Genomic DNA, 18016 nt, shown 5'->3' with positions numbered 1-18016 from the left:
GTACTCTCCAGCAGCATTTGTAAAAGCAGAGGGGAATTAGGGGCTAAAATTTGTCTTTTCTATTAATTTCACATATGAATTGCACTGGCATAGCAATACCAAAGAGTGCAGTAAATAAACACACCAAACAGAGGCACATAGTGAAAACATTATATTATAACATGCTTTTCCAAATCAAATATTAAAATTAATATTCAATTTTGAACATTTTTTAAAATTCTACATGCATACTTCTGAATATCTAAACTACACGTTAAACAGCTGAATACATTCTACTCACACTTCAGATCTTGAAACACCAACAATCTACTAATATATCTATTACTACAGGACAAATTTGGATAGAGAGGTCTTAGGTAATTTTTAAGCTCACTTTAAGAGCACCAATCATTAACAAGTATTTTTGCATTTTATTCACAAACACTGAGACAATTTGTTAAAACAAATATTTTCTTTAAAAATTAATGAGTATTAAAGTAGTTTAACTGATAGAATAGGCTTTATTCCAATCTGTTTGTTAAACAGACTATTTTTCACAATATCTAAATCTACTTTTCAGTGATCTCTTCCATCATTGCTACCAGATACTTTTTTGAATTATCAGAATTATTTTTCCCAAGACAGGAATAATCAAATTCCAGCCCATACATTTTATAAATATTTTACATCTAACACACACAGCTTTACAGTTCATGCGACTGGCAGTGTCTAAAAAAATCAGTTCCTAAATCTCAAAACATTTAAATGCCTATTTAAACACAGTGTCTTCTAAAATTTTTTTTTGTAAGAAAAGTAATCTGTAAACATCTTTACCTTTAGTTCATGCTTGGTCATTTGCTGTGGTCACTGTGGAAGAAGTGGGTGTGGCTTTAGAACCATTTGTGAATGGTCCAACTTTGCAAAAATATTACATTCCATGGGTAGAGAATAAGTCTTAGAGTCACCATGTGGTACAAATATATGAAATCAATTTTTATATTTAGAAACATAAAACAAAGACTTCTAAACAGTCCAAAACTGCTGTAGCTGAATATTCTAAATACGAGCCAACTGTACTACACTAAAAATGTCCAAAAATAAGGCCTCTGAAATAAATATTTCCATTCTTTAAAAAAAGACATAATAAATGTACATCACATGGTCAGTGTACATATAAAAGTCACTTCAAACCATTCTAGATGACGTATCTGAAGTAAAATGACCTAGGTTCTGCTTCTGTCGTCGTCCTCTATTGTTTTTAGGGCATTTTCTGTTGAGTTAAAAAAAAAAGAAAAAAGTGTCATTTTGTTTAGGATATTTCAGGTGTTTCCAGAGTAATGCACATTTCACATAGAAAGCCGTATTGCACGGCATCACACAGAAGGGGTGTGTGATGGGCGCCATTCGACATAACATGAGGTGAGGACGACCCCCCAGACTGCTATCTTCCCAACAAAGTGGGGAGGTAAAAGGGCCACATACATGACGCAGGTACGGACACAGCAAAGTTCACTGCCGGGGTCTCCACTGCCGACTGGCATCCCCAAGGGGAACCCATGCCCTTCCTCTGGCCCGGCAACAGCCCCGCCACAGTGACTGGTAACTGACAAACCCATGACAGCAGAAAGGATCCTGGCCCATGTACCTTCCCTGAACACTGACCGCACCCCGGCCAAGATGACAAGAACATCTTAGAGGGAGGGAAATCAGGAATATGCTTATCTAACCTCTGATCGGCATACATGGGAAACGCCTAGAGATTTTAGGCAATGACTCCAAAGAAGTCGTTCCACGCCCTGCGTGGGCAGACCACAGAACCCAATAAAGAACAGCCGTGCTGGGGGTAAGCGGTGTGGCTGCCTCTGCTCTCACTTCACCGTGCTTGTTTCTCCACAGCTTGTTTCTCCATAGCGGAGCAAATCTCACTGTGCTGTGCCTATGTTTCCGCCTGTCCCCTCGAATGCAAACATATGAGCTCGTACTGCGTACAGAGCACAGTACTACACAAGGTGGAATAAGGACTGGGATGAATTCTGGTAGTTCTGAGCTTGGGCTCTGCTAAAAACTCGCTGTGTGGCCTCCTATTCCTGTGTGTAAAAGTTTAGGAGTTAGACTAACCTCTAAAATCTCCGCCAGCAAGAAATTGATAATCCAATGGAAAGTCTTGCAGCCACGAGGTCTCCTACCCTAAAGTTCCATGTTTTGGGTCAATTTCAAGAGCACCGCTTTGCCTTGATTTAAAAGCCTTGGCGGTAACACTTTCATTTTATAGATTTTCACAAGTTTTAGCCTACTAATCCCCATAGAAAACACTCTGAGGTAGGGCTGGAATCGTCTCTATTTCATAAATGGGGAAACGGGTTGAGTTGTCAAGCAACCCCTCTTTTACCTGTCACTGAATTAGTGAATTATTAGTGAATTAGTGAATCACAGTGAACTACTGTGACCTTGGAAAAGGTCCAACTTCCTGGGGCTGTGGCTTTTTCATCTATAAAATAAGGGGGTTGAGCTACGATGAAGTCCAAGGTCCCTGCCATTCTGTCATCCTACGAATCTAAAAACGAGAAAAAAGATTCCAAGCATAAAAGAAGATAATTTTACCCCTGCAGTCTTGGTAAGTGGGTCAGCAGGAATGTCCTTGTAAAGGAAGACTCCTCACAGGCAGACAGCCCCCATGGGAAAGGGAACGGCTGGCCCATAATAGACTGCGTGGGACAGGCAGTCCTTAAAAATTCAAAGGAGACACATCCAAGTAATTATAATGTTCTAAATCCAAGAGAGCAAGGCCTTGTAGGACAGAAAACAGCACAATAAAAAAGAGAGGCCTCAAGGACGGATCTAGGAAAAAGCCAGTGAAGATGACCCTCTGGTCACGGAGACTGTGGGCGGCAAAGATATGCTAACACGGTTAAAAATGCACTGTGATGTCCCAGTGTCTGTGAAGACAGGAAACGGGTTTGGGGTATAAACTGCAGGGCATGAACTTGAAAACAACCTGCCAGATAATTTTACTATAGCACTTGAGGGTTACAGCACACTCAGAACAGAAGTACAGAGCTGAATAAAAGCTGAACTAGGATTTGCACAAGGGCTTAACTACCACTGTGATCTTGGGTAAGGAACTCCCCATCCCAGGGCTTCCGTCTCCTCATTCCTTGAGAATGAAGGGGTTGAACTCAAAGTTGCTTCCCACTGACTCTGACATACTTTGATCTTAAAGATCGCACTATCACAGGGCCTCAAAATCTCCCCTCACCTTTACCTTACTTCTTTCTTTCACCTTCCAAATCATTTACTACTCTACCCGTTCTTGCCTCTAATAATGTCCTAAATAGTCTCCCCTGACCTCACATTTTCTCTCCTCCAGTGAATGGTACAGTAGACCCTTCAGATTAATTCTCTGAAAATGTTTTATACCAAATCTCTCCCCTATTCAAAACCCTGAACTGCTACAAAGTCAAGGTGGAGCCTTGCTCCCATGCAGTGGTCATACTTGGCAAGTGTATCTCCCGAGAGGACTCAACGGGGACCGTCCTCTGGATGCTGCCACGGTAGGGGAGTGGTTTGGGATCAGCAGCACTCCATCGGCCCAGGCCCTCCCCCCTGCCGGTCTGGGTGACCACAGGCAAATGCCTTCCCCTTGGAGCCTATATTAAATGGCCACAGGCAGGCCTGCTGCTGCATGGTTTTTTTTTAATCTTTCTGCCGTCATTACTTTTTTATGTCAATATGTCCCTACTTTAATCTACTGCCCCATTTTATACTCAGTAGTCTTGCCTAAGGACAGATCATCTGTTCTACAGAATAAAGTCCCAGTGACTTTAATGCCTGGATTCTATGAAAAATATCTGTTACTCAGAGAACACTTTTTAACAAATCATTTCTAGATGTATCGTTTCAGCTCCAGATGGCTGAGCCTACTGAAGGTCTGGCTTCCGTCCAGACCTTGGCTAGAAGAGTCATAAATCCTTCATGGCCTGCCAATATCTGTACTTGATATGCTCCAATCCCCGGCCCAGAATAATGCAGAAAAGTATGCAGACGATGTGTATAAACTTATGAACCAAATCTTAAAGGAAGTAAGAAAGCAGCAAGCAAGAAGAAAGCACATGAGCCGGGGAAGCACACAGACGACGTGAACTTGATCTGCTGACTTTTCTCAGGTCCAGTTCAGTTCTCACTTATATATCCCCACTCAGTGCAGAAACACTCATTTTATGCCAACTGCATCCATTCTCAAGAGTCCTTTAATTTGGAGTTTAGTTACAATAAAGTCCAATGGCTTTCATCATAATACAGAACTGTAAAGTTTAGTAGTTAGAACTGTATCCCAGAAAATGAAGTTACATTAAGACAATGACAATAAGAAAAGCAGTTTTCTTTAACCTCTGTTTTCTTCCTTGCTGGTTGTATTTACTGTGAATAAACTATATCCTTAGGGCGTAAGACACCTTGCAGTTTGGCAGGGCTTGAAAACTTCCGGCCTCGCTCTTCTGCGCACGCGCAGACCATTCTAAAAGTCTGCTGCTCCCATCACTGTCCCTGAAAGCAGTGCTCAGCACCAACACCCAGTCCTACGATCCCTGAATCCTTTATGCCTTTGAATCGTCTCATGCTCCTCTCTACCTGCAGTCCAGGCAGGCCTGAAACCCTGGGAACGAGTTCTGGCCCATCTTCTGGGGAAGCAAGACAGGGAGAGGTCAGACCCATGTGGGAACGTTGGTGAGCTGATCCTAAGATTTTTTTCCCTGGTAGGCTGGCAGACTTAAAGTCCCTATCGTTTTCGGTGTGCTTCAAGGTTCTTCTTTAATTGCACAGCCACCCACCTCTAATTCAAGTTGGTACTTTTCAGGCCGTCACCTACCTTGTTATGCACATGACAATCGCCACAATAATGGCGATCTGTACAGCTCCAATAATCGCTGCGATGAGAACGTGAGTGAGCTTTTGCCTGCTTGGCACTACGTAGAGAATACTAAAGTCTGTCTTTTCACAGTGCTGTCCAGTGTAGCCAGATTCACATCTGAAAAGGGGGGGAGAGAGAAGTCCTATGAGAATCACAAACTGCCACAGTCTCAGGTTTCAAAATTAAAACATGCAAAAATGACAAATTTCAACAGGAAAAGAAAATCGGGCACCCTCCTTCCATCTGAAAAAAACTGCCATTTGTGGATTTCCTTAAACTTTTTTTTGATATGTCTATTTTACATGGTACTTTTTTCCTATCACTATGTCACATTAATTTTGAAAGTTGCTACGTAGTTTTTGTTACCTTCATTTAAAAATGTACATAACATTTCATTCCGTGATGGTGATAATATAGGTAACTTATGGATTCCATGTTCTAAGACACATCAGTTGTTTTCCACTTTTCACAATTATAAACTAGGTGTGGTGAACATCTTGGTGAATGAGTACTTCTCTATAGTAGTGCTATTCCTGAGGCTACGTACTCAAAATGGGACTGTTGAATAAATCGGTATGAACATTTACAGGGCTTGAACACAGCACCAAATCACAGTCACAACACTTTTCAGTGTACAGAATCTGATCATTTAAGATGCAGGCAAGAGATGAAAATAAGTTCTAATGACAGGAATGAAGACAAGTAGTCAAGCAGGTGCTAGTCTTGGAAATTATCTAATTTCAGTTAAAAGTAAATGGAAAGGCAGCGACGTCATGATGATGATAATACGACAGGGGTAAACCTTCAACACATTTAACAGAAAGTTCACCACGTTAGCCGACAGAAGTAATACATGTGAATTAGGTGGCCTTCAGTCGGAACTGACTAACAAAACATCTGAAGTAAAAAGAGCATTATTTATTAATGTCCCATACTTCATTACAAAACAAAAAGCTTTTTAAGTGGAGTACACACAACAACAAAAAGAAACCTCAGGGCAGGGATGAAACAGGGGAAGCCAGGGTTGATGTGAGTCGACAAACCCTGACCCCGAGGTTCCTAGACACCTGCCAGAAGGTGTCACATTGGGCTCTAAGCTTCCTAGCAGACCAAAGGATAGTGAGATACCTCACTATCTACCTAGCGAGGCAGACAGACAGACTATGGGATAGAAGGGAAGAGTCCAGAAATACACCCAACCTCTATGGTCGGCAGGTTTTGACAACGGTGCTAAGACCCCTCAATGGGGAAAGAACAGGCTCTTTGACAAATGATGCTGGGACAACTGGACACCCACATGCAAATGAGGGACGCTGAACCTCTTCTTCACAACATTCAGAAAAATTAACTCAAAATGGAGCACAGATCGAAATCTAAGAGCTAAAGCTCTTAGGGAAAGAAAGGAAGTAAATCTTTATACCTTTATATTGGGCAACGATTTCTTAGATGTAACAGCAAAATCACAAACACCAACAGCAACAAAAAAGTTAGATTAGATGAAATGAAAATTAAAATCTTTTGTGCATATATGGACACTATTGAGAAAATAAAAGATATCCAGCAAAATGGGAGAAAATTTTTGCAAATTATTTATCTGATAAGAGACTTACACCTAAAATATATTTTAACAACTTTAACAATTCATTAACAAAAAGACAAAAATTTCAAAATGGGCCAAAGATCTGAATACACATTTCTCCAAGTAAGATACACAAACAGGAAATAAACACATCAGTCTTCAAAGAAATGCATCTCAAAACCACAAAAAGATATGCCTTCATACCCATTAGAATGGCCAGAATCAAAAACTCAGATAATAACAAAGTTGGCAAGGACACTGTAGAAAATGTAAAATGTTACAGCTGCTTCTGAACACTCGACAATTTCCTCAAAAAGTTACATACAGAGTTAGCATTTGGCTCAGCAATACCACTCCTAGGCATTTACCTAAGTGAAATCGAAACATATGTCCCCCTCAAAACCTGCAAATAATTATTCAGGGCAGCATCATCCATAAGCAGCCAGAAAGTGGAAACAATCCAAATATTCATCAACTGGTACAAGGATTAAAAAATGTGCTATTTATTATCCATTCAACGGAACTCGTTCAGCCATAAAAGGAACAAAGTACTAATCCGTGCTACAACACGGATAAACCTTGAAAACTCTGTGCTAACTAAAAAGCCCGACACGGCAGACTACGTATCATATGAGTCCCCGTAAATGAAAAATCCAGAACAGGAAAATCTAGAGACAAAACAGATAAGCGGTTGTCCAAGGCTGAAGAGAAAGAAGAGATGTGGAAGTAACAGCTAACGGGTACAGAGTGTCTTCCTGGGGTGACAAAATGCTCTAAAATTCATGGTGCTGGTTGCAACATTATGCAAATATACTAAAAACCAAAGGGTTGCTTTTAAAAAATGAGACAAAAGCAAGCAGTAAGATCACTGACATAAAATACAACCTGCACAAAATCAAATCAAAGCAGTTGTTCCCAAGAACCACAGTCGCTGTTGTGATTAAATTCAAGGGAATGTGACCTCGTTGGCCCTCGTTCAAGAGGGCACCTTCGGTGCAGAGGACATCATCTTCAACATGCAGCTGCAACGAATCCAACAACATAACCCAGTCCCTCAGGAGTTTTCACATAATGATGTCTTTCATAGGAAGCTAATGGCCAAAAGTCAAAACTCAGTGAAATAAAAGCAATTCCATAGGGAGCTGTAACAATGCAGCTCTCTGACAGTCAAGCTTATTCCAAAGATTAACATCAGAATATCAAAACAAATGTGCAGGTCATCGATGGTTCAGGCAATCCTCCCTGGGTATCACCCCATTTTCTGCAACTGCCTTTGAGCTCTACTCTCTAAATATCTCAAGTGTCAACTTCTGGGTTATTACTCTTTCATCAGTTTTTTATCAAAGGCGGAGCCAGGTATTTGGTACCCTACCCTGTATTCCTTCACCCCACACACCCTCCACAGTAATCTCATTCACTCCCAAGGCCTCGAGTGATGAGTCATCCAATTAACATGTTTATTAGGCACCTGACCTGTGGCAGGTACTGTAGCAGGCCTTTGGGACACATCAATGAGCAAAAGAAATAAGGATCCCTGGCCTGTTTGCCCCCCCCAGCTGGGGGAGGGAGGGCCAATAAACATGTTAAGGAAATCGAGTGGTTATTTTAGAAGGTGATATGTACTGGAGAGAGAGCGCGTTAATGACATGTAAGACATGACAGAATCTGTCATGTGGACAAGTGGAAGGAGAGCACGCCAAGCAAAGAAAGAGCCGGTGCAAAGGCCCTGAGGCAGGAGTATGGGTGCATGTCATTTTCCGGGAACAGCAAGTCTGTCTGGAGTAGAGTGGGCAACGAGGAGGGAGTCTGGGGACCAAGACAGAGTGAGGGGACAGACCGTGCAGGGCGTCTGCGCTCAGTGAGATGGAGGAGCCACTGGGAGGGTTTGAACAGAGCAATGGCATGAATCGATTTCCACTTTTAAAGTCTCACTCTGGCTGCTGTAGGATACAATGAGTGGGGGGACGTCTATTGCAATGATGACAGAGAGAAAAAATGCCAGCCCGGCCTCTAGGAAGAGCGGGGACAATGGTGAGAAGTAATCAAATTCTGGATATATTCTGAAACAGAGCTAACGGGACTTCCCAGCTGAGGGGGTATACAGCATGAGACACAGAGAGAGAGAAGTCCAAGATGTACTAACGGTGTCTTGTCTGAGTAAATTTAGATGGAGCTGGCTGAGCTGAGAGGAAGAAGGCTACAGGTGGAGCAGGTCTAGGGGAGGGAAGGAAGATCAGATCAGCTTAGGTCCTGCTAAGCTTCAGGTGTCACACATCCAGGTGAAAATGTCAAGGAGGGAGAGGGATCCATGAGCCTCACGTTAAGATCTGCAACTCACGTAAATTAGGAGTCATCCACATTTCTCACGTGACCCCCTTGGACTGGAGGAATCATGGAGGAAGAGGACTAGGACCACAGCCTGCTGCACACCAACCCTAAATGGTCAAGAAGCAGAAGAGGAGCCAGCCAAGAAGACTGAAAGGAATGGCCAATGCGGTCGAAGAAAGCCAAGACAGAACATATACAACCCAGAAGCCCAGTGAAGAATGTGCATCACACAGGGAGGACCAATCGTGTCAACTGCAATTTAAGGCTAAGACCCGACCACTGAATTTAGCAACAGAACAGTCTCAGTGAAGTGTTGGCGACTTCAAGAGAGATGGGAAGTGAGGAACTGGAGACGGAGCCACCAAGTCTTCCGAGTTCTTCTACCGAGGAAAGAAAGGGGATGGTAGCTGGTGGAATTGAGAATGAAGATAGAAGAAATAAGTATATACATGAATGTACTAATCCGAAGAGGAGAACAGATGAACACAGTTACAGAATGACTGCCCGCAGCATGCAGGGCCCACTTTGAGTGGGCGACAAGTCCACCTGATGGTACACTTCTAAAACAACAGCCGTGTCCAGCTGTGTGGACACAGGTGCACAGTACAGGTGGCAGGGTGAATGGCCCCGGATTACAGTTTTTGTCAAGTGAGTGTGATGAAGCAAGGTAGGGACGACAATGACTGACCACAGAATGTAAGCTGAGTACAGAGGGGATGAGGCCAAGCAGAGGGTGAGGACCCTGGAAGGAGCAGGGTCAGCACGCTGGAGGTCTAGTGGGATGGAAGCACTGCTGGGTAGGAGCTAAAAACGGTGCACTACAGATGGAACGATTCCTGAATGTCTGTCTTCTAACTACAGCTGTCTCCTGAGTTCTGGAAGCAGCAACTAGACAGCCATCAGAGCACCCGAGACCAAGCATATTAAACAGAATGCACCATTTCCCCTTCAAGCCTCTTCCCACTGTTATTTCCCCACTGAATTTTGCCTTAGTCCAGGAAACCCCCTTGAACTGTCCTTCCCACTACTCTCCGCCAACCTCCACACCCCCACCCTCATGTCTGACTGGTCACCAAAAAGAAGGGGTTCAACCACCTTATTGTCTCTCCGTCATTCACCTGCTCAGCTCAGGCCCAGTCCAATTCCTTTAACGAGTTCAGGCTCCTACTCCCTGCTAATACACAGTCTCCTAACTTTCCGTCTTCTAGTCCATTTCTAATTAGACTGGACCAAATCTTTCTTAAATCCTTAAATGGCTTCTCGCTGCCTTAAAATAAAGGACAGGCTCCTGAGATGGCACAAATGTTCCTGTAAAACTCTCCCCTCCTCCCACATGCCCTCCACCCCCCTCCAATGTATCTACATATGCTAGCATTTTTCATATGATATTTTAATTGCTTACTATTTGTCAGTCTCACCCACCAAGTTGTACATGCTTTGGAAGGTAAGACCCTGGATCGCTGTCACTGTTGAATTTGAAACCCCAGTGCTGGGGAAAATTGGGGACAAAATAAGGACTACGCCAACTGACAAACTAATGGTGGGACAGGACCAGAAGGTCTTGACGTAATAACAGGACTGTGGCCACGACTGCTCGTCCCCACCTGTCTACTGCTGCCCAAACACACCCACCCACCAGCCACATGCATGTGACACTGAAGCCAGGTTCTTGTAGACACTGTGAATATTTCAACAAAAGAAAAAGGTCAACTGCTTTTAAGTGTGCAGAAAGAGATTCTTTAGCCTGTGAGAAATAGCTCTGGTCAGGAGAAAGGGAAAAGTTGATCACCATCACATGTCATTCAAAAATTATTTACTGAGAAGCTGCTGGGGTAGGTTCTATGTGAGGCACTGGGAAGATGGTGGCTGGGAAAACACAGCCCCTGACCTGAAGGCATTTACAGTCTAACAACATCAATCGCTATTTATTAAGTATATACTGTGTCCCAAGTGTTATGCTAACCACTTGGCGTTTAATTTTAACAATGCTAAGAGGTAGGTACTATTTTAAAATGTTATTATTACAATTTTAGAAATGAGAAAAACAAGGCTTAGAAATTTTAAGTAACTTCCAAAGGGCACAGCCAATAACTGGCCCATCTGGTGTGTCTGACTCCAAAACTTCTAACCACTATCCCACTCAATCTGCTTACTGTCAGCTACTAAAACCCTGTGATGTGAGCTGGTTTTACTTCATCCTCAAGGACATTATCTGCTCTCACCTCTCACTCAGGTGTCTCAAAAGATGCCCCGTCCTAAGAGGACAACATGTTCTGAACTTCCATCCAAGTACATACGCCCCTGTGAGACAGACGAGGAACCCACTGTGTGACTGTAAGACTGGCTTAAATGTAATGTTATGCATCAGTTACATCTCAATGTTTTAAATTAATTACCTACTCAAAAACTGGCCTGTTCTCTTCTGCAGAACTGTGTCATTTAAATGTTCAGGGGGAAAAGGAGGTTGGGGGAACCAATTCCTTCAAAGACAAGAACTTTAAGTCAGAAAAGAGCCAAAAGCTTAACAATAAAAATTATTTTACCATTAACAGTTTATAGATTTTATTGTTATTGTTGTTGTTGTTAGAGCAGGAGGAAAGGAGGAAAATGAGAGTTGGGAGAAGGGAGCTAGAAGAGTGGACAATCTGAGAGACCCAATTTCAAATGGCCTCTTTTACTTCTTAGAGGGAAAGATTCACTGGCTTGCAGGTAGACAGAACAAAAGAAAGAATACCATTTCTCCACGTTTTGATGTTGTAACAAAGAAAGGAAGAAAAGACTCTGGCCAAACTTCCAGAAGCAGGAGTGAGGAGAATAACAGCATCTCCCGTTGTCTTGGAAACAGCACCTGGCTAATTAGACCGACCTGAGGGGCAGGATGGGCCCCCAGCAGCAGCAGCCAGAAGCACTACGGGCGGACAGACACGGGACAGCAAAAAGCACCAACCCTGGCTGAGCATCAGGAAATCGGAGCTAGGGTTGCAGCCTGACTCTGTTTCTCACTTGCTGCTGACCTTGAACGAGTCACGTCATGTCTCTGAAATCCGACAGGTTTACACCCTTTCCTTTTCGATTTCTCGCATCACACCTGGTTCTACATCCTCATCCCCTTATTTTTAGAAATCTATTTTGGCATACTCTGGACTACATGTTGTTCTCCGTTTTTAACACATTCTTTAGTCCCTCATCCACCTTCTAACAGACTGCCTAAAAAAACCAAAGTAGAGTTGAAATATGACATACTTATTTTTATATTAAAATATACACTACATTTAGAATATCAAATCTCAAAACCCTAACATAACATTGTTGGTGCATATTATCTGCCAATTTCTCTGAAATGATGTGAACTTTTATATATCTCTACTGAACATAAACAGTACTTCTTGGTACTAGTTCATCCACACCTCACGCTTCCTACAGAGCAGCGACCACTGATGGAAAAAGTCCTCATCTCGGACCTGGAGTACCGACTTACCTACAAGAAGCCTTCTGAGTAGCATAGATGAATTCACACTTTCCATGGATGCAGTAACCATTGAGGTTTTCAGGGCAAGGCATGTGGTTTCCAATATAAACATCTTCTCTTTGATCGCTAGCATCTTGAAAGAACATAAACCAGGTCAATAAATAATGAAAAGCAAATTGAGAATACGGACTTTTCAAAGGTTCGGAGACAACAAATAAATTTACCCCTTGCTGGGTAATTGGGAAAGGAAATTTACCAAATAGGTGGCTAGATACGAATCAAGGTCCCATAATGCCACGAACACAGCAGGTCGACTTTTATAGACTCGAAGCATTTGAAAATGTTTGTAAGGATGCGACTATGCGCTACTGTTACTTAAAAACAGTCTGCCAAAAAAAAATACCCTAAACATCTTTGTTAAAGGCATAAATACCACTTCTACAAGAAAGGTCACGTCCGTGGCAGAGAGACGCTGTATATAGCACTGGCTTCTGGAGATTCCATCTATTCTGACCATTTACCTGGGGGCTATGCAGTTGAGCCCAAAGAACAATGGAAAGGCAGAGGGTAAGTTCTGGGATTCTGAAATTTTAGAGTGAAAGGTTTATTTTTAGAATGAACCCTAACATGCATATTCACTCTTTTTCCAAATGAAAATAGTGCTGCTATTTTTATATAACTTTTTTAGTGTATATTAACGTCAAAAAATTAAAATACTATAGAGAACAGAAATTATTTAATCACCAGAGATCCCTCTATCCAAAGCAAACCACTGTAAGCACGCTGAGGAGTGTCTGTTCAGACTTAGGTGCACTGATTTGAACTGAAATGAGTGGACTTGAAGAAAGTGGAAATGTGGTGTGTAATTCCACTGTCAGAGATGGAAAGAGTCCAGAAGAAAAACAGAAAGAGGCCGGACAGACAAAGACATAGGGACCCAGTCTCCAAAACCAGTCATACCACTCATTCCTGCTCTCTCTAGCCCCATCCATCTGTCAGCTCTCTCTCAGACTTACGCACGTATACACATTCACAGAGCCGCACAGTTTGCAATGGATTTTTCGTCCTTTTTTTTCTGGCATCTACACAAACACATTAATCCTCAACTCTATGGACCCACAGTGCCCCAATGTGTATGGCCTGTCAATTTCCCAGGTTTCCTGCCGTTTCTGCTGACAGCTCCAGCTTACAACTCGGTGTGTTATTAGCTGTGTGACCTTGAACAGACTGCTCTCTCTAAGCCTGACGTTTCAGAACTGTGAAATCAAGATCCTAATAGGACCTGCATACAGTGGGGCTTTGAAAGGACCACATGGGGTAATTAATGCATGTGAGACAGTAAGTCAACCAGCTAGCGCCTTGTGCAGCTAGCAGCGAAGGCTTATCTCTCCCGAAAACAAATACAGGTACTAGTAAAATTTGAAGAATGTTAATAAAAACCCAAAACAGGAATAAAATGGGAGGCTGTGTGCATATATATAGATATAGGTGTGTGCATGAGAAGGGGAAGAGCAAGGGCAACGTGGGAATAGAGGTGCCAACTGAAGGAAAAAAGCTGACAACTAAAACTGCAGATTTTGCTGGAGATCAAAATTTACACAAAAAAAGAAAAACTTATCATGATTACTAAGCTTAATAGGTAAAATAGTTTAGTTCTCCTCCATGATGGGATAACTAAAGCAGTGAAGTTACGTTAGCTCTAGAAGACCAAATTGGTGCCTTTTAACCTCAAAATCTATGTATTTACATTGTACTAAATTATGCCTAGAAAACGAACTACATACACTAGAATTCAAGTACAACCAGTAAACTCATGCTATTTTGTGACCTTGGTCAAACCCTTCTAACGGAGTTAAATGACATCAGCATTGTCCAACATGAGTGGAATACGAGACATTTGTAAATTCTGTGTTCTAGTCGCCATATTTTACAAGGTAAAAATAGGTAAATTAATTTTCATCATATTTTATTTAACCCAATACATCAAATAAATATCATTTCAACATACAGTCCACATTTATTTAAAGCGGTGGTATTTTTCCACTCTCTTTTCCTTAAGTACGTCTTCGAAATCCGGTAAGCACTTCACACCCATGCCACATCTCAATCCCAGCCACCACACTCTAAATCCGACAGCAGCCACACGTGGCCGGCAGCTTCCACAATGGCCAGCAGAGGACCGGCGACGTACTCACCTGTCCTTTACCGATCATGTCCCATATGTCAGGCACTCTGCTAGGTGCTTGGGATAGAAAAATAAGACATATCCTGCCCTCAAGGGGCTTACAAGGTCACCTCCGGCTTCAAACTCTGCCTCTGCTGTGATGAATGAATGAAATGCCCTCCTTCAGGCTGCTGACATCCTAAGCACCCACTTGTCTACTACAATGCTCGTGATATTGTCGTATAACTATTTGGGTTCTGTTTTATTTTATTTATTTATTTCCAGACAGAGGAGAAGGGAAGGAGAAAGGAAGAGAAACATCAGTGTGTGGGTGCCTCTCATGCGCCCCCTACTGGAGACCTGGCCTGCAACCCAGGCCTGTGTCCTGACTGGGAACTGAACCAGTAACCACTTGGTCTGCAGGCCTCAATCCACTGAGCCACACCAGCCAGGGCACTACTGGGGGTTTTAAATCAGTCTCTACCACAAGGCTGTGAGCTCCTTTGAAAATCTACACGTTTGTATTATTCTGTATAACTCCTCGCCCTTGGAACATAGTGCTTTTCTTGCTCTAGTTTAAAACTGAGAGTGCCACTCTATGTTGGAAATCAAGCCACAGGCGACTTAAGGGAGAAAGCACTGTCTCCCATGGCACTTGTCACCCCACAGTTCCTCAAAACATGGTACGTCCGTGGTGTGACACATGATGAAGTACATAATCCTAGGACTATAGAGACTGGGGGTATGTACCAACCTACAGTAATACAGCCCTATATGGTGTAGGACAACAGGATCGTGTAGGTCTAGAGAGACTGCAGTAACGGACTCATGTACTATAAAAAAGCCCCATCAACAGGCGGAAATTTCAAGAACAATGTGAGGCTGAAGCCATCAGAATTCAGCTACATGACAGCAACGAGAAAAAGTTAACAGATTTAAGAGCACGGTTTTGGGAAATTAACAGATGAAGTATGGTACCAACAGCATTTACTGAATGAATAGTAAGAGAATGTGGCATCGCCCCGACCGGTGTGCCTCAGTTTGGAGTCATCCTGCAAAGCCAAGGGCGGCCATGTCCATTCCCAGTCAGGGCACATGCTGGGGTTGTGGGTTCGCTGTTTCTCTCTCTCTCTCCCTTTCTCCCTCCCTTTCCCTCTCTCTAAAATTAAATGAATTAAAAAAAAACAATGTGACACTGAGTTCTAGACAAAGCAAAGCCAGATAAGACACAGACCTATCTAGTAAGACTGAAGTCCGTGGTTGTCACAGAATCCAAATTCAGCGTTGTGCTCGACACCAACACTAGACAGTCCATTGTACATACTTCCACACTATTCCTGTGCACAGCCATACGCTCAGCCAAGCTACAGAAGGTATTTTTAAAAGTAGTCATGATGCCTGCCCTGAAAAAGCTTATAATCAATTTAGGGAATCAATGTATACACACAGAACACTGAACAATACAAGGGAAGGGGTCCCACATGGCAGTTTATAATTAAATGTCAAAAGGTTTTACAATATATGGTGCTATGGAAATTCAAAGTCAAAAGATAATTCACTACAGGCAACATTACTCAGGAAAGAGTTCACAGAGGCTAGGACTTAAGCTAGGCCCCAGGGCATACAGACAGCTTTACAGAGGAACGGTGGTAACCAAAGAGAAGGTGTGATGCACACAACGTTCTCAGAAACAAGTAGCAGATGAACCTACCAAGAGCTGTACAGACTGGGGAAGGATGTAAGTCAAAGTTGGAAAAATAAGGTGAAATCAGGATGAAATATGACTCACCCTTAAAAAGGAATGAAATTCTGATACAAGTTACAACATGGGTGAGCCTTGAGGACATTATGTTAACTGAAATAAGCCAGTCACAAAAGACAAACACTGTGTGATTCCACATCCGTGAAGTATGCAGAGTAGTCGAAATCAGAGAAACAAAAACCGGAATGGTGGCACCAGGGCTGCCGGGAGGGGGAAGTGGGAGTGGCTGTTTAACGGCCATCCTTCCTGTTTTCCCAGATGGAAAGAGTCCTAGATGGAATGGTGGTGACGGCTGTACAACATATGAACCTACTCAATACCACTCAGCTGTACACTTAAAAATGGTTAAGATGGTACATTTTGTTATGTATATTTCACTACAGTTTTAAAAACGGGAAAAAAAACCCTCAAAAAGTGAGCCTAATGACAGGAGGTCAGGCAGAGAGAAAATGTAGCCAAATTCAAATTTAGACCTCCAGTCATCCCAGAAGTATTTATTAAGCACCTATTATGTTCTAGGCACCGTGGTAGCTCCTGGAGTTTCAGGCAATATCAATACAAACAAAATGTATGTACAAAGACCCACCAGGCAACTGAACATAAGAAGCTAGGGCTTAAAGAAAGGTCAAGGTCAGAGAACAAATTCTGCCAACGTGACAGCTGGGAGTAGATTAACTATTCAGAAGGAAAGTAACAAGGAGAGCAAGGGGAGCAGGACAGAATTCTGGTGCAGCTGCGATACAGGAGGAAGAGCATCAGCGTGCAGGCTCAGGAAGACCTCGCTCTGCCACACGCGCCACCAAACCTCTGTTCAGTTTTTCCGTCTGCAGAATGCGGATAACAAGGCTGTGGGGAGGGTTAAATAGTAACACAAATATGTGAAAGCACCTGGCACACAGTAGGGCATTCAATCGGTAATTGTTGAATGGGTGACTACCCTACTGATGTTTCTCTTGAATTACATTAAATACACATGCTATAGAGAGGAAGACCTCTGAGCACAGCCAGGCTACCAACAAGGAAACTAGAAAACAAAAGAATTCACAATCACCATAACAACATCAATAAGCAACTCAGCCATACAGCATTTAAGAGAAATCCTAGGCAGGAGATGGTACTGCCCCACTTTGTAGATGTGATGACTGAGACTCCGGATCAGGCCACATGGCCTTTAAGTGTGGAACACGTCTGACTCCTGAGCACCAACTTCTAACCATCACTATTATTTCACCAAGTTACCCTGGGAGGCGTGTAGGAAATGGACAAAAGCGAAATGTCCAAACACCTGCTCTGCACTCCAAGTAAATTAGTAACTTCAAAAAGGAAAGACAACGAGGCTTTAAAGATGTCATGAAGCAGGGGGCAGAGGCAGAGCCCCCCACAGCAAGAAATGGGCAGAGAACGGTCCCGGCTGAACAATGCTTCCAGACCAAGAGGTGACATGACAGGCAGGCTCCAGGAATAACAGCTGCAACTGTTGGTCTCTGAACAGTGTTTTGTGTGTCTGCAACACACAAAGTGTGCCTGGTCCCTCCGCAGCTCCTTCCGCCCAGAAATAAACCCACCAGCAGCAGCAGTGTTTTCAAAAACAAAGGCAAGCACCATTCTCAGTGATGATGTGGTACGAAACCCCGGCACCAGGTGGCTTATCTGCAAAGGCATGCCCCACCGGCTGGCTATCTGTCCCGGCCCATCCATGCACAACCCAAATAAGGCATGAGGAGTTGTATTAGCAATGAAGATAAGCATTTAAAGGTCAACCGCTGACCCCACAACAACTACATCAACGCTGTATCGGTAAGTCTAGGGCTCGTTAATGCCACAATTCC

General features: G+C 42.9%; 1 protein-coding gene across 2 annotated transcripts in view; it reads right to left on the bottom strand.

Annotated features, from left to right (window-relative positions):
- Nucleotides 1-137: 137 nt before the first annotated feature.
- Nucleotides 138-18016, bottom strand: part of LOC118979684 (myb/SANT-like DNA-binding domain-containing protein 3) — a 123209-nt gene continuing 105330 nt past the window's right edge. For both annotated transcript variants that reach the window (XM_037035880.1, XM_037035877.1), the window contains 3 exons: nucleotides 12271-12394; nucleotides 4844-5002; nucleotides 138-1249 (listed from right to left, as the gene is read on the bottom strand). In XM_037035880.1, the coding sequence (XP_036891775.1) occupies nucleotides 1165-1249; nucleotides 4844-5002; nucleotides 12271-12394 (368 nt within the window). In that variant the 3' untranslated portion in view covers nucleotides 138-1164. The remainder of the gene's footprint in view (nucleotides 1250-4843; nucleotides 5003-12270; nucleotides 12395-18016) is intronic.

The sequence above is a fragment of the Sturnira hondurensis genome, unplaced genomic scaffold (assembly GCF_014824575.4).
Source record: "Sturnira hondurensis isolate 20B ecotype Veracruz unplaced genomic scaffold, ASM1482457v3 Scaffold0022566, whole genome shotgun sequence".
NCBI lineage: Eukaryota > Metazoa > Chordata > Mammalia > Chiroptera > Phyllostomidae > Sturnira > Sturnira hondurensis.
Note: the sequence above shows the minus strand (reverse complement) of the source record. Positions and strands in the feature narration are given on the sequence as shown.